The sequence below is a fragment of the Leuciscus leuciscus genome (genome assembly GCF_965113295.1).
Source record: "Leuciscus leuciscus genome assembly, chromosome: 17".
Lineage (NCBI taxonomy): Eukaryota > Metazoa > Chordata > Actinopteri > Cypriniformes > Leuciscidae > Leuciscus > Leuciscus leuciscus.
Genome location: NC_138741.1, coordinates 15555910 through 15579352, shown reverse-complemented (window position 1 = coordinate 15579352; position 23443 = coordinate 15555910). Strand labels below are relative to the sequence as shown.

The window sequence follows — 23443 nt, the reverse complement described above, 5'->3', positions numbered from 1 at the left end:
GCGCGCGCCGTGGCTTTGCGTGAAAGATCGCTCGCTCTCGCTCTCTCTCTCACTCACACACACACACACACACACACACACACACACACACACACACACACACTCTCTCTCTCTCTCTTTAGCAAAAATGCATCACAGACAAATGGTTCAATATATATTCGCAAGATAATAATTTCTTAATAGCAATAATAAATAGCACGTGTAGGCTACTTTCATCATTTCTCCAGTACCGACAGCAGAACCGATAACGTCCGAGCTTAACGATCCAGCGGTCTTTCAAAATTCAGCACCGGGGCCCGTTTAATACCGGGTTTCGGTACCCATCCCTATGTGTGTGTGTGTGTGTGTGTGTGTGTGTGTGTGTGTGTGTGTGTGTGTGTGTGTGTGTGTGTGTGTGTGTGAGTGTCTGTGAGTGTGTGTGTGTGTGTGTGTGTGTGTGTGTGTGTGTGTGTGTGTGTGTGTGTGTGTGTGTGTGCGTGTGTGTGTGTGTGTGTGTGTGTGTGTGTGTGTGTGTGTTTTCTGACTAAAGGGAATATTGGCTTACTGTTTTTCTTTGGGATCTGTGGATAACAGTAAATGATGTGTCTGAAATGTGTTTTGTTTTCCTGGGAAAGCTCAGCACACACACACACATACACACACACACACACACGCACACGCACACACATACCGAGGCCACTCTAACCGATTGGATTTAAATCAAGTTGTATGACGGCTTTTCAAATGAAGCAGTAAAACAGATGGAAAGCTTCAATGAAACATGAAATGCATGCAGCAGAGGGTTTGAGGGGTCTATCTCCCACCCTCTCTGTCATTCTCTCATTTTCTGCCTCCCTCACAACTTCCATTTTCCTCTCTCATCCCATCGCCGGTTTTCACTATTACACACATTCTCATGCTGTAATGAAATATCCTATTTCTGCAGCTGTTGCATTTTCTGGACAGCTTGAGCTTCCCCAGAATGGACAAACCAATAGTTTTGTCAAGAGTTAGTGTGATAAACAGTTAGTATAGATACCTTGTCTGTACCATCTCTTCTACCATATCCTTCACTGGCTTAGAAATTAGAAATTAGAAAAATAATTTAATTTAGAATGCCTTTTAAATTCAGATTAAAGTTGTCATTTGAACTGAGGTAACACATATGATGCAGGTTATGTAGTTTGTAATGATAATCTTTCAGTATGATTTACCCATAAACATGTTTTTATACATAAATCTTTGCTGGCAAAACATTCCATAATCATTTGATAATATACCAAATTTGTGTATCTGTACACAAATATATAAATGGACTTAAATCTATGGTTAAAGAATGTATTATTTTAAATCAGCATATTAAAATGATTTCTGAAGGTAATGATGGAGTGATGATGCTGAAAATTCAGCTTTGGCATCACAGGAATGAGTTACATTTTTAAAATATATTAAAACAGAAACGAGTTCTTTTAAATTGTAATGATATTTCACAAACTTAACATTTTACTATTTTATTTTTACTGTTTTGCCTTTGTGAGCATAAAAGTATTCATTAAAAACATGAAAAACTCTTTCTGACCCCAAACGTTTGAATGTTAGTGTAAATATCCATGTGTAAAAAATGTTCAGTGAATCAATAGGCTAATCAGTCCAAATATGCATCCATCAGTGGTTTGTTGCAGCTTGCATTGCATTAATAAAATTCCTCTGATTTGTTACTGTTGAATGTCTGTAAGTGGCAATTCTGTCAATTCTTTTATTCATTTCAATTCAGCATCCTGTGTAGTGTAGCCAATTCAAATTCCAGCTCATGAATCGAAAGAGAATTTTGCCCATCCCTGCTGTCATACCATAAATCTTTCAAAGGAACAAACCCGATAAAATGATAAACCTGAAGTTGTCCCAGAGGCTTGTGCGAGAGTTGTCGGGTGTTATTTTCAGCTGATGTTCTGCCCGTGTCAGTTAATAATGCATTTTTGTTACACTATAAAGTTAAGCTGGTTAATCCCCTTTTCCCTGAGAAGAAGAAAGAATGTGTGTAAGTTTTGTTTTGTAATGAATCTGGGGCTGTCATCAGTATTCACAATGTGGTATTGTACTGTAAGCTTGTCAGAGCTGTTTTTCAGTGGAGAGTATCCTAAAGGAGCAAAGCTGCTTTTGACCTGATAAGCTCATTTGAATTCCACATTAATTACTCAAGTACCCTCTAACTCTGTAACGAGACCTCACAGCAAGAGTGAGAGAAAGAGAGAACAAAACGGGAAAGGTGGGGGGAAAACAGAGACGGAGACAAAAGGGAGAGAGGGATGGTAAATTAGCCTACCCGGCTCCAAGCTTTTTCTCTGCCTTGTCAAGGCTAAACTGAGGGCAGCAGGGAGTGGGGTCCAATGTGTCAGAATCTCCGTGGCAACCAATCCCTCAGCCTCCCGTCTGCGCACACACACACACACACACACACACACACACACACGTGTGAAGCCGCACACTACTGTGAACAGGCTGGTGTATGGTTTGCATCTTTGGCTAGATTGGACCTGTTACAGCCTCAAACTATTTGACACATTTCTCCTCTTCTTTTTTGCTCTGCAGACGCTGCTGTTCTTTTCTCTTCCTTCCTATTTCAGCTCAGCACTCGCGTCACTTGAGCCCAAAAACTACATCTTCCACAATCCTCTTATGGGTTCTCAGTGGTTTCCTCTGTGCTTGTTCAGTTTGCTTAATTGAAATGAGCTAAAACTACATTAGATTATAACTTAATGTAATCACTTTCAATCCACTTAATTATAAGTGGTAAATTGTAAGTTTACTTTAAGGACCCCTACCATGCTTTTTATGACATTACGTTTCATGTAGTGTTACGTAGCTGTTTGTGATCAGTGAATGTAAAAGGTCTGCAAAGTTTCGAAGATCAAAGTGTACGATAAAACGTCGCCCAAAAAAATGGATGATTGCAACTTCTTGAAACGAGTTGTCAGTAATTCCAGTCTTATTCTTGCACAAACCCACATAGGATTAGGTTGTGAAAAAACTAGGGCTGGGTATTGACACAAATTTCACAATTCGATTAGATTTCGATTCACAAGCTTGCAATTCGATTAGATTTCGATTACGATTCGATTCGATTCAATATTGATTATTTTGGATATCAGGTACAATACATTGCAAATTTTCTCAAGGAAAACAAATCTCTTAACCAGAGCCGATCCTGACCTCCCTGGGGCCCTAAGCAAAATTTTGTTTAGGGGCCCTCATACCTGACCCGTGAGCCATGAACCATTTGCCATTGCCACACAGTCACACCTGACACCCCAGTGTTCCCACTACAATCCCTCCTTTAACTAGTTGTAGCGAAAATGTAATTCCTGATATCAGAAGACATTGTTACTAGTAAAAAGTTCATTCTTAATATCAAGAATTCACATTTTAAATAGTACAAATTGAATTATTGATATCAAAAATGCATAATTATCCTGTGAATGAATAAAAGCTAAAATGGCGCCATAGCATGTCACTGTGTTTTAAATGATAAAAGTAATTCTTGATACTCTTGATTCTTGATGGTTATTATTTACTGAGGGATGTGCATCCATATTGACCAGAATCTCCAGCCAATCAACATTTTAAATTCAATGGAGCCTATCAATAGTCAATGTCAATACATTGCTTTCCATATTGCATTAGTGCAGAGTTGTAACTAAACCTTGACTAAGCGACTAGATAATCATCGTCTTGTTTTAAAACTATAATGAGGAGTGCCATCACGCCCGTATTGTACTGGTCCCGACTCACAACAGATGTTTCTGCTGGAAAGTGCGCGTTTCATTTCATGCACGCGCATATGATCGCATGTTAACGCGCGACGCGGTTATCTTTTCCGAGCTGCAGTTTATAAACAAACACCGTTGTCCTTTGTCGTTTATTAAACATAATAAATCAACTCACATCAACTTAACTTTAGCCTACTGTTCTTTGCTGACATCAAACTTTGAGAGGAGAGTCACAAGTCTACCTGATAACTGTTCCTGCAATGAACTCTTATGGTGTTTTTTCTCTCTCTTTTCGTGACCAGAAGGATAGTTCGGCTTCATTTTCTCATCGATATTGTAAACATTGATTGACGCGCTTTGACACGAGGGGGAGGCGGGTCTTTGAGTAATTTGCGGGGCCCTACGCACTTTGCGTAGTGTGCGTATAGGGCTGATCGGCTCTGCTCTTAACTATTATTGTAAACTATGGGAGTCAGTTGTAGCCTATGGGTTTCATTAGCCTACTACATTTTTTTACATTTACATTTATGCATTTGGCAGACGCTTTTATCCAAAGCGACTTACATTGCATTATCCTATACATTTATACATAGGTATGTGCAATCCCCTGGGATCGAACCCACAACCTTGCGTTGTTAACGCAATGCTCTTACCACTGAGCTTACCACTGATTTTTATAATAATAATAAAGTTAAATGAAATTATATAAACATTTAAATGGTGGCTGTCATAAACTTTCCAAATTTATTCAAACATGCATTAAATATTGAAGAACATTAAAAATTATAATGAATATGTAATATGGTGCATATATTTAACAAAAGGCTCCTCTCTAGAGTAAATTTTTCTAGCTGACTAACGAGTTTATGGTCACTGGATGTGTTTTTTCTGAGGTAAATGTGACGTTACATGACATTGTTTACTAATGTCTTTCCATGGTTGAAACACTGATTGAGCGATTCCATGTGACATGATACGGACTTCGATAAGTTGTACTCTATCTTTTAACATACTTTCAGATGCTCATTCATGTTTATTTCACGCTGTAACTGGTGTTATTAAGGCGGAAGAGAAGATAACGTGCTTCGACTCGGCGCAGTAAAAAGTCACGTTGGTTCTAATGACAGAAGTGAGAGGGAGAGGGGGAGAGGATTTTTCAGGCGTGATGATATTACTGCGCCGAGTCGAAGTGCTCCCAAGTGCTATTCCGCCATACATTATAGTTATCCTTTTTACCCGCTTAGAAAAGCGCCACGTTTTATTTTGTGTCACCATACTTGGTCGTGTAACTACTCGTGTAACTGTATTTAAAAAGGGAAAACGTGGAGGTGTTTGGTCGCTTCTAACTTCATCTCTGTTTGGTCCCTAATGAATGAACTGGGCTAAGCTAAGTGCTATCAAAGTGTCGCCGCGCGCCAGAGCGATTGAGTGCACGCACTGAGACGAGAGAGGTATGTATCAACTCGTCTTAGTTAAAGACCCACTCCGATGAAAATCATGTTTTTCTAGGTGTTAACATGTTCTTGTGGCATTTTTCTTATGCTAGAGGACATCTCTTGAGAAAAATAAGCTCAAAGTTGTATTTCTGAGTATTTCTGTATTCAAATGGCTGTGAATCAGTAGCAGACGCTAAAATGCCGGCTAAAATAGACTGGAGTTGTGACGTAGTAACTCCACTGGGCGGGGCCCGCCCGGTCGGTCAGGTTCTGAGGAGTAGAGAAGACGATGGCGGATCAATACCTATGTGCGGTAGCGGGTTGGAATGCTAAGAGGAGAGATATTGGTATTAGCTTTCATGCTTTACCAAAACATGTTGCTGTGAGAGATGAATGGATTACGTTCCAGGGTTCCAGACTGCGACCATTTTTTGAGAATGTGCGAGTTAAAATTTTATGTGGTCGCATTTGTGCGAGTGCATCGTCATGTACTACTCAGTTAAATTCACGCATGAATTTTCCTGCATTGAACTTGTTTTAGCGCCCGCCAAAGTGATTTTTTGTCCCGCCAAAGTCTTATTTGATCGGTGAGTAATGTAGATGAACTGCTGCGCTTGTGACAGGACATGTTTATAACTGAAAGAACGAGCAGAGAGAGAGACCCGGACGCGCGCGCGTGCACTCTCTGTCTTCGGAGCCAGGCGAAAATGTAAACAAGACCTCACCGTCTCCAAACTAAGCGCTGTCTTGCTCTCTCTCCCTCGCACATATTAATCAAAATAAATCGACACGGCGGTAAAAGGTCGGAAGACCAAAGTTTCATGTGGAGCATTCGGAGATTTTTTTTTCTTTTTCTGAATTGCCGCTGGGTGTGAATTGTGCTTAAAAAGTTGCCTTATCTTCTCTGAAAAGCGTTCCGGACATTCAGCTGACATAAAACAACACTTTAATTAAACGAAAAAAAACTATCCAGTGATGAAATGTTTTCTGTGTTGACAGAAAGAAAGAAAGACAGAAAGAGGCTGTTGCTGCCTATGTATCTCGCTTCAGCCAACGGCTCCGCCCACAACGCAGAGGCGAATTGCTAATGAGCTACTGCCGCTCTGCTGAAGCGAAGTCCCAGAAAACGGCACAGGTTTTGTGATTTTGGCTAAAAACGGCATAATCATCATTTAAAGACCACTGAGAATGTTTAAAAATAAATCAAAATATGATCGGAGTGGGACTTTAAGGGAATAACATAGTTTAATATGAAAAAACGGTGGAGTGTTCCTTTAAGTGGAAGACCGATCATAACAGACTGAGCCTGTTAATAGGGGAAACTGTGAAATCTAGAGTAAATCAAACGATTATCTTCTTAAATTAAGGGCAGTTGGAATCGACAGTGTTCCTTAAAACTTACCAAAGAACCAGTGGTCCATGGACATTGACATGAGGCCAGGAATCGGGTTTCCTGACATTTACATGTACCTGATTTTGATGCCTAGGAAATACAACAAGGCAAGCCTGTGAACGCTTTATCTACAACATTATAAAACCAAATCAACATATTAGAATGATTTCTAAAGGATAGTGATTCTGAAGATTGGAGTAATGCCTGCTGAAACTTCAGCTTTGCCATCACAGAACTAAATTACAGACAAATAGACAAAAGAAAACATTTATTTTCAAACGTAATATAATATTTTACAATATTACTGTTTTTACTGTATTTTTGACCAAATAAATGCAGTCTTGGTGCAAGAGCCTCCTTTCAAAAACATTTAAAAACCTTATATAATCTTTTGAACTGAGTTGTATATTCAGTATGTGGTAAACAACAACAACAACAACAACAAAAAACACAGAGGTTTTGGTGGTATGGCACACTCAGACCCCCAAGCTCTGTCCACACAGCTCAAACTGCACTACACACACGTACACATTTTACAAAGGTACACTTCCTCTCTTGAGTCCCTGAGCTGTCTGTGTCAGCTTTGGTTGGTTTTCAGCTCTTTCCTTGGTATTTCTGTACAGTGTGTATATGTGATGTGTGCTTTTTGTGTATGTTGAGTCTTTCGCTTAACTAGAACTAATCATTTTGACATCCACACGGTCTTGAAAGCACAAAAACATGCTTTTCGAAAATTCTCCCAGCATGCATCTCTCCCATTCCTCTAAACATTACTCATTAAATCTGGCATACGGATGATGTGCAAGCTATCCACATTCTCTTTTTTCAATCTCTCAAAGGCGAATCCAAAAGTGATGAATCGTCTCCATTCCGCCGAACTTTGTTTGGAACGAACAAGCAAGCCGAGCAGGAAGTGATCCGTTAAACAGCCATGGGCCGCTACACACAGAAATCATTAAAACGCAGGGAAAGGAGCAGAAAGAACTAAACAGACAGTTATGGAGGGTCCGATTATAGAGCAGGAGGGCCCTGGCCTCAATTAGAGCCTGAATATATATGTAGTCTGGACTTTAATGAAAATGGAGCCTTGTGCCAGCCGTAATTTCCCCTATTGAGCAGATACAGGCAGCTGAAATCACAGGATTAATCTGTTCTCTCTCTCTCTTGGAGAAAAAGAGGCAAGCATTTCCCTCTCTACCTCCTTCCCTCCCTCCCTCCCTCCCTCCCTCCCTCCCTCCCTCCCTCCCTCCCTCCCTCTCTCTCTACCTCCCTCTCTCTCTACCTCTCTCTCTCTCTACCTCTCTCATCCTTCGCTTTCATAAAACTGTTACCTGCAGCCATTGCTGAGACATACACTAGGGAGTAGATGGTTAGCTGAATACTAATGACTCTGATGCGTGAGTAGCGAGTGTGTGTTTATCTTTGCTCTTTAATCAACATTCCCCATCAATTGTGTGTGTGTGTGAACATGTAGATTGGCACAGATTTCAAAAGCTTCTCAAACTGGTTTCACGGGTGATGAAACTGAATTTCAGTTGGGTTCAATAATTCATGCGAGTCAAATGCTGTTTCACACTGACTCACTGATGGTGGTAAAAAAAGAAAGAAAAAGTCTTGGTTTACACCCGGTGACCCGGACTCGAAAAAAGTCTTGGTTTAAACCTGTTTATGTCACTTTATGCTGTTTTACATGATAGCTTGACGTGGTCACATGCTCACATGTACAAACATGTTTGACCTGCTGTTATCTTGCTTGAAGGTGCTTTTAGTGATGTTATCCATTTCGCTAACTTCCTCTCTCAAAACCAAACGCAAACATGGGATGCTGACACGATACCGATACTTTGAAGTCCTGTAAAACGTGGGTCACGATAAAACAGCTCAAAGACTTGTATAAGCAAGCTGAAATGGAATGGCTGTTTCAACAAATGCGTTTTTAACTCATGTTTGCTTTTGTTAACACTATTGGTTAGGTTTAAGTATGCGGTTCAAACACGACAGAGCATTATCCTTTTAGCTATACTCACAAGACATTTAATTTCTGAATAGCCATGATACATACAACAACCGACTTAATAAAATGTTGCCAGATTTACATTTATTTGTTTCCGATAAAACTAGACATGCTTTTAGATCCACTCATTAGACATTTCAATTTAAAAGTGTCAAGAATTATTCAAGAAGCAACGTAATATCATTTTGCAGAAAAATGGCTAAAGCCTGGGTTGTAGATCTGTGAGATAGAAGTGGATATTTTTTGTGTTCTGTTGCTTAAAAACATTGCTTTTAAGTGTGTTCGGTAGAGCATGTTGTGTCATTGGGTTTGATTGTGTGTTGTTTACTCACAAGAACAGTGCTTTTCTTCTGCCCTCTTTCTGATCCTCTCGTTTCTGTCAAAACATTTTTTCCTTCTCTGTCTCTTACATTCTCTGCTATTTTTCCACTTCACTGTCTGGTTGTGTTGATGGACAGGATCAGTTTATGAACAGCGGTGAGGTTTCATCTTCTTATTATCTTTATTTACTTTATTCATTTTTCGTTTCCAAAGACATCAGTGCTTCCATTCTCTATTACATTCACTAACAATGATGATGACATTTGAAACATTTTCGTAATAAAATGTCAAATTCCTTTTTCTAATTCCTAATTCGCTAACACTTAATGTATCTTAAGCGCACATTTAAATAACATTTTCACAGTTTTGCATAATGTTATACTTTCAGCTTGAGGTTCAGTTGACAGGTGCTATTTTCTTAGATTTTTTCACAATTCTGCTGAAAAATTCTTCACTGCTGGTCATCAGCATAATGTTTTGCATGCTGGAACCAGCATTGGAAGCGGCTGTTGGACCAGCTACACCAGTTTTGCTTGAGAACAGAACGACTATGCTGGAATGCAACATGGAAACCAACATGGAATTCTGGTTTGTGCTCTGTATTTTTCAGCAGGGATATCACATTTAACACACTAACTTGTCACTTGTGGAGATAATGACACAATTGTGGTGCAGTTGTAATTTGTTTCATGCTAAAAAGTATCCAGGACCATTTTAATGTAACTTTCATATACCTAAAAAATGTATAAATGGGCTAAATCTGTTAGCTTTCTTAAAAACCAACCCCTGTGACATAAATGTGCCCATAGTTAAAGAAACTCCCACATGCTACTCACCCACACATTAACCTGCACACACACCTACTTGGTCTCACACACTTACATGACAAAGGAGGAATGTGATGTAAGAGAAAAAGCATAAACGGAGTGGATAAGAGTGGTGAGTAAGTATAGAGAGAGAGATAGAGAGGAAGTGTGTGGTAGCCTCTGGTGGCCCATCTGTCTCTCTCACTCTCATTCTGACTGATGTAATAAACTTGACTGCTCCTTATTCAGGCTTCTGTTTAATGTTGCAGCTCTGATTACACTCATAAGGCACATACAGGAAGAAAAAACATTAGAGTTTAGAAAGCATGAAATGACAGGTAACATTAGTCATGTGACCCCTGAGAGAGTTACAGAGCTCAGGCGTTCACTCAGGGAAGCTCTGCAGTTCAGTGCACACTAGATCATTTTACTGGACCTGTTCATAAACGCATGCATTCATGTTTAAATGCATGTGTGTTTTGTTCCTGTGTGAAGTGTGATTTTCTCACTTTTTTTTATTTTTATTAAACCTAACCACCTTCAAGTGTTGATAGAAAAAAAATGGTTCTTTGTTTAAAAACATTCTTTCTTTTGATGTATTGCATGTCCAGATATTCATACAACAAAATATTCTGGGGGCCATGGCATTTTTGTGAAAATGGTCAAAAACGCGGTGGCTGGCTACTTAAAAAAATAAATAAAAATGTAAAACACTGGCGGTGAAAGTGTTCATATTTAGTTGGAAACCATAATACACTTTTTTCAGGATTCTTTGATGAATAGAACACTTATCTGAATATTTAGAATGATGTTGATGTCTACCATGTTATGGCTCTCTTTTTGGTGCTATAGGATGCATCTCTTTCTGTCTTATAGTCAAAATCAAATGTTTATTAGTTTTATTAGTTTGTCTATACAAATCACAATATTTCCTAAAAATGGAATGTATAAATTGTCTCTCTCGCCATCTTTCCATATGATGAATGAGGTATATCAGTGTCTTGTGCCCTCCCACCTCCGCGAATGCCCCAGTTTAGCAGCCAAGCAAAACCAGCTCTGCCTGGCGCCCCATCAGTCATCACACATGCAGTGTAACAACTGCAGGCACAAATAGAATCATGTCAGATAGCACGGGCCCAGGAAATATGAAAACAAATAGCCCTGTGTTTGGCTAATAGCTGTCATTTAAGCATCCACCCTGAGGGAGAAGAGAGAGGAAGAAGTGAGTCTGTGTCATGTATACAGACGGTAATGAGGTGAGCAGGGAGAGGCTATTCCTTTACCACTACACCACTGATGAGGAGGGTAGTCATGTGGGACGAAGTGAAAAAGCACATCCCGGTGCAGGTCTTTCTCTCCCTTCCTGTCTTTCTAGCTCTCTTTGTCTTACCGTACTCTCGTTGTCTTGCTGGTGGTCTCTCTCCGTCTCTATATTTATTTTTAACTCTGGGTTTGCAATATTTCAGAAAATTTACTCATTTAATGTGCATGTATTTGTTATGTAATGATGTTCAGCTGAGTTGTAGAAGTGAAAAGTATTGGTTCAGCACAATGTCCTTTCTGGGCTCAAGAGAACAGAGATTTTTGTCACACTGTCAAATAAGCACTAAAAGTCAGTATTTTAGTTCAAAATGTTTGCCAGCGATGTCAGTGATGTCAAACTTTGCATTGAACTGCATTGCTTTTGTGTCTCGTAACAAGTTTAAATATATGGCAGCACAAATAAGATTGGAAAAAATGGAATAGAATACTTTAGAATATATATATATATGAGAACATTCTTTTTTAAATATGTGTGAACATTCTTCTAAACGCCTACTTTCGTGTTCCCCAGAAGAAAGTCATATGGATTTGCAAAGACATGATGACATGAAGTTTCCTTAAACTAAATTTATGATAACTGTACAGACTTAGTGCTACTCTAGCTTACAGAAAACCACAATGTGAGTAACCTCAATTTCCTCTTCCTTTTAAATAAAGGGCATCTGCTAGCAATAAACCAACATATGCGCTTAACACTCTGACATGGTTCGCTAACTCTCCAACATGCTCGCACAGAATGAAAGATATTTGTTTTAGCAGTTTTTGCTTTGGGAATTTAGCCTGATGGTTTCCTGAATCTGGTCCGCATGAATGAGAACGAAAACATCTTATCTCTGATCTATCATCATGATGTGGCAGCTGTCAGTGTAACTGGTTTGTTTTGACTTCGAGTCATACAGTATGTTGTTTTGCTCTCAGAAGCTACCTCATTCCCATGATTTCCTATGTGGTCCTTGAAAGCTGCTGCTCCCCAAGCCTCATTTTTACAGAACACTAATTATCATTTATACACAAACCACACACACACACACACACACACACACACACACACACACACACACACACACACACACACACACACACACACACACACACACACACACACACACACACACTGGGCTTTATGTAAATAGCGTTCTTAAACTCTGTTAAGGAGGTGTGTTGTCCATAAACACACTGAGCTCCTGCCTGAAGACCCATAAAATGCTCATTTACTGGAGAGCTGCACCTCTTCTCGTAATATTGAGAGAGAGAATATGAACCCTCTGAATTTTTTGTCACATAGCTTTGGATTTTAGTAAGAGGGAGTTAAAGAAAGACAAAGAAAGTGAGAGCTTATCAGAGTGCTGGTGTCATGGTTGGGTTATGCATTTAATCACTCTGACAGGCCATGGTTTCCTTTCCCGCCCTCCCTTTTCCCCCACAGCCAATCATATTAAAGAAATGAATAACCTCCACCAATGAAAATCCCTGGAGTGGAATGGATTGGAATGCTAATAGGCCCTATGGGGGAGGTAAAGGAGTAGAGAGACGGATCAGACGCTCCGTCTAAAGGCTCTTCATCCCACTAATGGAAGGAGCAGAGAGCATTTTAACTCTTGGACATACAAGGAGAGGTTCATAAGTACTACAGACCATTAATTCATTAGCGTGATATGCAGCTAACTGATCACTGTAAGGAAATACCAATCACAGCAAACAGGGAGAATGAAATATGGGCATTTTAGTGTTTATTACATCTCAGCAGAAGGATACAATTTAATAGGAAAGTACTTAATGGGCTTAAAGTCCCTGTGAACCGGAAGTTGCAAACGACTTTTCTCCAGTGTTGTGATGTATTTCCAAGTGAAACAGAATATTGAACAGAAGGCAGGGTTTTACAGTACTTTAGCCCTCCTCCTCTCTATCTCTGCTCATTGCAGACTAACGGTTTGAGGGTTGTGGGTAAGCGTTTTCAACCCAAGCCATCAAACTGACGTCATCAGAAAAGGAAAGCCATTCCAGACCGGAAGTAACTTTTCAGATTTTGATTGAAGATTACCACGGCAAAAAAAAATTCTGTGTATTAACTTGCACGGATTAATTGTTCACCACAAGACTAGTAATATGCACTAACAAAGTAAATAGGGGCAATTTTGATTTCATGTCAACTTTAAAGGGCTGTAACTTTTTTTTAAGCTCACTTGTAATGTTAGTCTTAGAGGGGTGGTTGATTATGATTTCACTTTTCTAACTTTAGTTAGTAATGTTGCTGTTTGAGCATAAACAACATCTGCAAAGTTACAATGCTCAAAGTTCAAAGCTAAGGGAGATATTTGCTATTAAAGAAATTGCTTTTTAAGGACTACAACAAATGGCTGGTAGGGACTACATGACATTCCTCACGGGTTAGTGACATCACTATCCCTAAAATGTACATAAACCCCGCCCCCTGAACATGATTTATAGATTATCAAGACAAAATATGCTAATCAATGACTAGAAGATAACTACACATAAGCTACATAAATTCATCAACTAACCATTCAGAAATGTCCTGTTGCATTCTACATGTTGTCATTTCTTCTTGAGTCTCTCCATCATTGTCTGACTCCGGTTTGAACATAACAGGCTAAAAGTTTTTGAAATTTTCAGTGCATGTCTGTGTGAGGTAAAATGACACAAGCTGTTGAAGCTCCGCCCTCTGTGCCGGGAGCAGCAGCTCATTTGCATTCAAAGGAACAGACACAAAACGGTGAGTTTTTGCTCACCCTCAAAAAGTGACAACTTTAACATGCTATATACAAATATCTGTGGGGTATTTTGAGCTAAAACTTCACATACACACTCTGGGGACATCAAATACATATTTTACATCTTGTGAAAAGGGCATTATACCACCCTTTAATGTTGTAGGCTCTTTTTATATGACCTTTTCTCAGGATGGTTTTGCTGCTCTACCTTTAAAAGTTGTATATGTGACTACCTTCTTTTATGATTGGCTAACCACTCTGAATGTGGCATTCTGGCATAGGTGATGCCTCAATTATTAGGATAGACCAAGGTGCTAAACTGAACAAATGCTGATATATGATTGTCGGCAGCAGTGTTTGAAAATGTTTTAAGGTAAATGTTTGATTCCTTTTCTGGATGTTGCTTGGAAACAAATCGCAATAAACATCACTATACTATGGCACCACCATATTACTTATACAGTATCTTACATCTGACTGGAACAGGTCACCACAACCTGAGTAGAATTATGAGAATATAAAATCAAATGTTCAATAACATTTTAAAAACAGAAACACTACAAGGGAGGGGCGCTGCATGTGTGCTCAGGCTCTGGCGTTCTCTCAGCACCTTCAAAATAAATGTCCTCTGCGACATCAAAATAGAAGTCACAATAATAAGCACGTCACTACAGAGTTCCTATGGTGGTGCGAATGCAACCAGGAAAATGGCCCTTGGGGAACCCTGGTGGCTAGTTCCTATAACTAAGTTCCTAGAACTAACTTCCCAGTGCAAAGGGGGCTATATAGTACACTTTATAGCATCCTTTTTGGGTGGTCTGATACCCCTTTTCCACCAACACGGTTCTGGTGCGGGTTTCTGGCCCTTGTCCTTTCTCAACACAAAAATTTGTGCATTTCCACTGCCGAAAAGGGGGTTCCGGGCTAGAAAAATCTGATCAAGTCTGGCCAAAAAAATGTGTAACCTAATAAGGTTGTAACCTAATAAACTATGCAACACATGGGATGTGCAACGTTTTTTTTTCCGTTTTTTTTCTGTCTGGTTATAGTCGCATAAACAACACATAACAGCATTACGTCACCATTCGTGGCCGGTTTGTGACGCTCTCCAATTCGCCTGGCCAAAGACAGGCTTTGGCTCCAGAATGCAAACCATTCTGCTGGAAAAGGGGTGTGAGATCATTTGGATTGTTCATATGCATGTTGTATCGGCCCGAGACCACCTGGAGTGCTTAAACAAACTAGGTGTGAAAATGCCCAAAGATGTTGTCTGTAGTTGAAGTATCATCTGCTAAAGCTGTTGCTTGGGCAAATGACTAAATAACACTGAAATAACCTTCCTTCTTCCCCAACACTCCAGTACGATGGGTCAAGTCTGGGTGTAAAAACTCTTCATCTCATTCCCAGCTGTCTTGGGCCCCCAGGTCATCTTTCACAAACAGCAACTCATGAGAATCTCTCAGCACTCATGTTACATGTGGAGCATTTCCCCGTTTCTGTCTGTATGTGCCTGTGTGTATTTCAGCTTAACGCCTCTTTTTCTAGGGAGCTTAACAACACTGATTACTCAGACACCATATTTATACACCCCCCCTATTTCTTTGCTGTGTCAGGCCATTGCTTCATTCTTTCTTTTGCCCACATGTTTGCTCTACATTTCGTTTGTAGCTCAATATCAAAATAATTGGGTTAAAGTTTCATTCCCTCTGTAAATTCAACACCTCAAGAGTAATGATTCAAACATTAATATCTCCTTTTTTCTCCTCAGGGCTTTCCAAAAAATATTGGTAACACTTTACTGTAAGGTCTCATTCGTTAACATTAGTAAATCCAAGAACATGAATTATAAGCAATATAAGTTTAGCTTATATTAACCTTTGTTAAAGTTAGTTAATACAAATTAAATTGTTCATGGTTAGTTTACAGTGCATTGTCATGTTAGCATATACAACTTTTAATTTTAAAAAGATATTGTAAATGTAGAAATTTATACTAACTAAGATTAACAGATGCTGTAGAGGTATTGTTCTTTGTTAGGTCATCTTAGCTAATGTTGGTAACTAATGTTAACAAATGAAACCTTATTGTATAGTGTTACTAAATTCTACACACAAAGAATTCTAAACTATGAACCAAACCAACTAGTGGATGAAACCTGAGATGAATCACAACTTTTCTTTTGCATGAACAATTGTCCACACCATTATGAGGTGTAAATGAGCTATTCACACATGCACACCTGTTCACGGTGCAAAGGTACATTTCATCAAGCTGTTGGACATGAATATTAATGCTACCACCATTAGCAGAGCTCACGCAAGGTCAGGACCTGTGAGAGGAACCGCTGAGAATGTTTAAAGAAAAAAAAATAAGAACATTTTTATGTATTATTTAGAGTAACCGCTAATTTGACATCTTTGTTCTCACCTGGTGTGTGTGTGTGTGAGTACAGGATGATGTAGTGGTTTGTGATGTGTACGTCAGAGCTAGCTATAGTGTACATGTGTATGTAAAGAACAAGTGTTTATTAGAATGTATGTATGTATGTGTGAGCTACATAATCTGTTAATAAGGTGCTAATGATAGAGATGGCAGAGACAGAGATGATGCAGTGCTGAGTTAGTGATGATGATGTGTGCTTGAGTGTGTAAGAGTCTCACACAGCCATAAAATGGTTGCTCATTTAATTTAATTCTTCTTCAGGCCTTTGGTTTGTACTAAAGAAAAAAAATTGCTTGTTTTCCTGCTACGTATTTCAGACTAGGTTTTCTGCAAATATCATCATCTATATAAGCATTTTTTCTTGTTTTCTAGTAAAAAAAAAAGTGTTTTCAAGATATGTTTTTTTTTATTGTTGCTTTGTTTTAAGCTTAAACCTAACAAAAATGTATGGGGTTAAATTGCTTAAAATATAACATTTTTGAAAATAAGTCTTAGGTTTAGATTTTTTACTAGAAAACATAACAATATCGTTTTTTTTTATTTTACTGGAATTTTTTGAAGTACAGTTTGTTCTTTTCTCTTATGTATATGTGATGAGCAGTCATCCGAATCGTGTGTTTATTTTGACAGATTTACTTGGTCATTTGGCAAATGTCTTGCCTCACAGTGCTGCACTGTTTGTACTCTCTTTACACCCTGTCGGCCGTTAGCGGGAGTGTAATCCAATATCAACAGTCTGTGCGTGAATCAGTCCAGTTAAACCCAAATACAAGAACCATCAGTTCTCCAGCTGCTGCCCTAGAGCAGACCTCCAGCCCTGAACATGTCCAGAGAGAGACTGAGAAAGAGAGAAGCATTAGTTGCTCTGGTATGACAACCCTCTTGACGCCAACCTGGCTGTCTAGAAACGAAAAGGGAAGAGTAAGAGAGAAAGAATGGTGCGAGGGGTGAGAATAGAGGTGTGGATAAAGAGTTGAAGGGGGGAGGGGGGAGGGGGAGGGGGGGGGTGAAAAAGACAGCTGTTGAAACTCATCTCACATTTACAATGAACAGATAGAGAGAGAGTACAGATATACTCACACAGATGGAAGTGGGTTTCCTTATGATTGACATTTTACGGAGAAATCAAAGAGAAACATTTGTTCAAGACAAAATAACATCCCTCCGTATACACACAGATTCAAAATTTGGATGTAGTTGCTTTGCCGGATTGTGACTAACATTTGGTCCATATTGCAACTTAATCTGGCCAAGAGCTGCCCACTTACACAGGGACCGACTGTCTGACCATTTAATGTGAACTAGCCAAGAAAAATACAAGCCAAAAATGTTCCTTTCTTTTTTGTATGAGAGTAAACTTGAAATGTATAGAAGCTTGTTTCCACCTCAAAGGGGAAATTCTTTCTCACACCTTAGGCTTTATTTATCATTATTGCGATGATATATATATCACACAGTGTGACTTCAGTTGTTATTTTAATCTTTATCACACAATTTTCTTTTTCAATACCATTTAAAAGTTTGGAGTCAGTAATAAATTAAGGACACATTCAATTGTTCAAAAGACATTTATAATGTTACAAACAATTTCTATTTCAAATATTTCAAAAGTTTTTTTTTTTTTTTACTTTCTGTTCATAGAAGAATCCTAAAAAACAGTTAAAAGCGTCTAGGAAAAATTTATATAACACAGAGAACAAAATGGAATATGGAGAAGATAAATCATGGATATCTTGTGGAGGAATTACAAACTAAATTTTTTGGATGCCATAAACCTTGTATAAAATTTAAAACCAGCAACTGATTATTGCTCACTGTATGGAAACTTGTAAACACAGCTTTGGTTCCTGGCAGACTAATACAAATCTGTGCACTCTGATTCCCAGAATTCGCATGAATCAGATTGCAATTATTTTCAGAAAGCTTTTGCCATTTTGTGTACAATCTATATCAGATGGTTATTGAGCAGTCCATATCTGTGGATGTGCCATCTGAGGCTGAGAATAATCTTAATAACTGATACAGAAATAGGTGTATTTATTTATGTGTGTGTTGTTTGTTTTCCTCTATCCGGGGGGTTATTGGTATGATTTGGGTTTCTGAAAGATGCAGAATCCTCCTTCCTGCTTGAACTTCACACAACCCCTGAACCCTATAGATCAGAGCCTGGACTCCACATGATTCCAAACAGAAGCATATCTGTGCGGTTTATGCGCAGATGGCAAATGAAGCTCTCCTACCTCTTCAAAGCATTCTCCATATACCTCTTTGCTTTAAAAACTCTGCTCATTCTAACCCCCTACTTTCTCTCTCTCTCTCTCTCTCTCTCTCTCTCCTCCTGCTCTGGTGAAAGGATGCTGAATGAGGAAGAGAAAGCGAAGAAAGCCTGAAGGAAGGATTACCGGAGAGAGCTGATTTTATTTTCCTGTGTTTCTGATGTGCGAATGATGCAGGGCCCGCAGTGTGACTGACAGGTTTCTCTGGTGTGGCCCATGAGCATGATAGTGCAGGATACTTGCAGCCTGTTGGTTACGACTGCACAGATCCACAGCAGACGGTCGGTCACACCATTGAAATGAGTGTCTGGGGTCCAGATAGCATAGGGTGGTCTGTTGCATCTATTTTTGGATCCAATCCAGATTATCTATATATAGAGAATATCTAGTCAACAGGAGGACCACATGCAGCCTTACAGCCTTTATTTTGTGGCTCTCAACATGCCTAATTATGAATATACTCCCATTCAGTGGTTACAAAAGATGTCTGTTTCAAATAAATGCTGTTCTTTTGAACTTTCTATTCATCACAAACGCTATAATATTTTACATTAATACTGTCTTACAGTGTTGTTGTGTTTTTATCCGATTTTAGATAAGAAGCTAATTATAAATACAAAAATATTAAATCAGATTTTACAGCTTTCACATATGTGATTTCCATCTTTTCCCATTCAATTCGACAGAAGCTGTGCTAACCTAGTAAACATTCAACTAACAAAAACAAGGTTCTAAGAACGTTTTGCTAGTTTTCATGTTAACTTATGAAAAATTATTTCTGAAAACAAACATCCAGTTTTTAAAATGTTTTAAAATGTTTTTGTTTTTTTTCTCTTGGTTATACGAATGTTAAAGGTCCCATGACATGAAATTTTCACTTTCTGAGGTTTTTTAACATTAATATGAGTTCCCCTAGCCTGTATATGGTCCCCAAGTTTCTAAAAATTTCAATCGGTGTAAATCGAGCTTTTGCTATCTTTCTCTGCCTTTGAGAAAATGGAGGCTCACACGCGCTGATCTTGAATCTCCTCCTTATGACGTCATAAGGAGGAAATGTTACCTCCCCTGTCTCTGCTTTGCCCGCCCAGAGAATATTTTCCGCCAATGAGAAAATGCGCGTGCGCGATTTTAGTTTGTCCACGAGAGATATCATGGCTTTTGAGCGAGCGAAGCATAACAATTGCTCAATAATTGGATGTACAAATGAACACCGAAGGGTCAATACAGAGCTGGGCTTGCTGAACGTCTGAAACTAAAGTCTGGATCACTCTCTTTGGCTCAGCTACACACCTCGGACAAGTAAGTCAACTAATGATATATAAGTGTGTTGCTTTACTGTTTATGGTTACCTAGATTTTACACGTATAATGTGGCTGTAACATTAGCTATGCAGCTATGCAGTTTATGTGTGTGAATACACACACTGTAACGCGAGTGTTGTACACGTCTTTGTTATTTGGATAACCGTTTTCCTGTTGGTTATATGGAGCGCGCGATATCCGCATTTCAAGATCGCAGAGCTTGATGTAATTGTAATAAGATAAATACAGACGTTACAGATCTCTCATGAAAAGGCAACAGTAGGTTAGCGTTAGCTACATGATAATAACTGTAAACCATCCGAATAAAGTACCGTATCCAGACATAATATTTTAAACTAACCATTCGGAAACGTCCTGCTGGAGCCGCTGAGTTGCAACTTCTTCATCCGTTGCTTCTCCATCTGGATCAGATTCTGGGTCAAACTGAAATGCTTGAAAAAGACTGCGTGTCTTCGTGCCATTGCTATATCCAACGTAAACATGCACGCCACCTTACTGTTGCGCAAGATGGTCAAGGCCACACCCACCCTCCACCTTGCGCCGCCTTTCTCCTCCTCCACAGTATTTAAAGCTACAGACACCGAAACGGCCCGTCTGAAGGAAGCTCATTCTGGGACTGGCTTGTAGTGGCTATAATTCTGCACCGAGGCTGAATTTTTGTAAAGAGATTTCAGATACAGTACTAGGGACCACTAAGGCCTATATTAAAGCCTACAAAAAGTAGCATGTCATGGGACCTTTAAGGAAACATTATGGGTTGCTTTTGAATGTTCTCTGAACTCTCTGAACTTCCGAGCTGCTTAAACAGGTCTGTCTGTGTACAGGTGAGCATATTTACACACCACAAGACTTTCTTCTTTTGTACTAATATTTTATTGACGGCTGTGTGTTTTGAGACCTGTGTGAGAGGAGTTGGTGTACGGAGTAGATGGAAATGATCCACTAGTCAGTAAATAAGAAAAGCAGATGAAGACATACAGTTACACAGACTCTAGACAGACAACAATCACTCACACACGCTAGAAGAGAGAAGCTCCCTACTTAACTGCTCTCTTTTCATGTGCCTGTCATCCTTTCCTTTAATGAGCAGGCAGGAGAGACGGAAAGGTGTATGTGTGTGTGTTCAGGCTTCTTGTGCAGGTGTAATTGGGCCTGTGACCTCAGAAGAAAGTTTGTTTGGTAGGTAGCGGGAGGGCTTGTGTGTTTATGAGGAGTCTGTGTATGTGTGATGGTGGAGGACTCGGAGTGTGAATGTATTGATTTGTGTGTGTGTGTGTTTGTGTGTGTGTGCTGTAGGTTACCCAGTGATTGATGGGTTTCTCTAATGTGACATCAGAGAGCAGCAGAAATATGTACAAGAACATCCGCCAAACACACATATTCCTCCTCCTGATAAATCATTACAGATTTGTTCAGTGTATCTGAGGTACACACACTCCTGCTGATCAGTTATCAGAGCTGCTTCATTCAGAATATCAGTGTGTGTGTGTGTGTGTGTCTTATACACTTTATTAGGGCTTTTAGACCTTTAGACATCACAAATGCTAATTTAATGCTAATGTGTGTGTGTTGTGTGCAGGAAACTCAGGTGACGGTATTGACTACAGCCAGCAGAAAAGGGAGAACATTGGAGACCTGATCCAGGAGACGCTTGAGGTGTTTGAACGCTACGGGGGCGAGGATGCCTTCATCAACATCAAATACATGGTGCCCACCTACGAGTCCTGCCTCCTCAACTAAAAAGAGCGGAGAACTCACTCGCAAACACACACACACACACACACACACACACACACACACACACACACACACACACACACACACACACACACACACACACACACACACACACACACACACACACACACACACACACACACACACACACACACACACACACACACACACACACACACAGACAGACAGACACACACATTCTTATTCAAACATGTAAAAACACCCACCTTATGTTACATTCCTAATTTCTGACTTTATTAAAGTCATAATGCAGATGTTATGAGTATGTGCACCACAGCTGTCTTTATTGGAGAAGACACCCACACACACAGCTTCCTAAACAGACACAAGGAGCACAGGGGTCAATAAATCTCTTGGTGGCAACTAACCTGCATTTAATTTTCATTCTGTAAAGAATTATCCAAAGAGAAATGTAGAAAATGCACGCACATCCAATGCAAGCTGTTATCTAGATCAGTCTATATACTTAATTATCTGCCTAAAATTGACATATTCACAAAAATGTACAAAAATGTATTCAAATTTTTTTCAAAAATAACATTACATTACATTATATATAAGTATTATAATTTATATTGTTATAATATATATAACTATTATAAATAATACAATAAAAAATTCAATTAAATGTTATATTATTATATTAAAAATCAACTATAATATTTGATATGATCATATAATTTTCATCATATATGAACCTTTTAATTGTGTTCAAAAGCTTAATCTTGCCATAGAATCTCTTCTAGTCATACTGTTAGTTTTCACAGAAAGACACTGATCTAATGTAGCTCAGTTTCCTGATATAATGAACATTTCCTTGTTTTTTCTTCCAATTTTCTCAGCGGTTCCTCTAGGGAAAAAAATAAATAAATAAAATAGCGAGACTCCCCCTCTGGCTGTTCACTCACCTTCCAACACTCACCACCTGAAGTCTCTCTTCTTCTTACTTGTTTTTGTTGTTTTCTTATTATCTCTTCTACCAATTTATTCCCACCTATTGTAATTGGGAATACATTTGCCCCATAATAACTATAGTGCATATTTCCTCTTTGGCTGGAGTTAACTTTAATCTTTCAGCAAATCAGGTGATCATCACTTAATTCATATTCATAAACCATGGTTAATGCATTGAGCCGCTGACAGAAAGTAAACATACTAGTAGAAAAGTAATATTGGCTTAAAATATGCATTTTTAAATTCATAGCCAACAACACTTTAGGTCTAATTAATAAGCATGACATTACTGGGTTAATGAGACTGACATTAGTTTAGTTATCATGCTTTCAAATTTTATCTCATATGAGTGTATCCGTGGTAACTGGGATTTTAAAGACTTTGAGCTTTTTATACGCCTTCCCACTTATAACTTCCACTAACAGATCATTTCAACACTCCAGCTTCCGGCTTTCTTTATCTAGTTCTCCTTTTTTATCTCTGTCTCCTCCGGTCAGCTCTTTGTTGGGTGTTTATATTTTATATTTGAATGTTTTTAAATCTTTGTTCTTGTTCCCATCATTTTATTTGACTATCTCCTTTAAGTACGTGTGCGGAGATGTTAAAGTGATTTTAGACTATGCCAAAATGATCCAAAAATCTCTGAGTTTTAGCTATGAATTTGATGATTCTCAAGCACAACACTCTCACATTGTAACATAGCCTTGAAATGAAGCAAGGAGACTGGATCTAGATGCAGATAAAATAATGGCTCCTAACATGAAACATATTCCATGACTTGAGCATGAAACACATGAAATGACACATATAGACTTCGATTACCACAGCTACTTCCAACGAAACAATAATCCACAAAAGACAAGACAATCATAACAAAAGAACTATAAAGACCAAAAACAAAACTTCTAAAGAACATGAAC

At 38.9% G+C, this 23443-nt stretch overlaps 1 protein-coding gene across 1 annotated transcript in view; it reads left to right on the top strand.

The window, feature by feature from the left end:
- pacrg (PARK2 co-regulated) overlaps positions 1 to 21936 on the top strand; it is a 119069-nt gene extending 97133 nt beyond the window's left edge. Inside the window, exon 5 of the mRNA XM_082142545.1 lies at positions 21391 to 21936. Within this exon, the coding sequence (XP_081998671.1) occupies positions 21391 to 21551 (161 nt within the window). The 3' untranslated portion in view covers positions 21552 to 21936. The remainder of the gene's footprint in view (positions 1 to 21390) is intronic.
- Positions 21937 to 23443: the final 1507 nt, after the last annotated feature.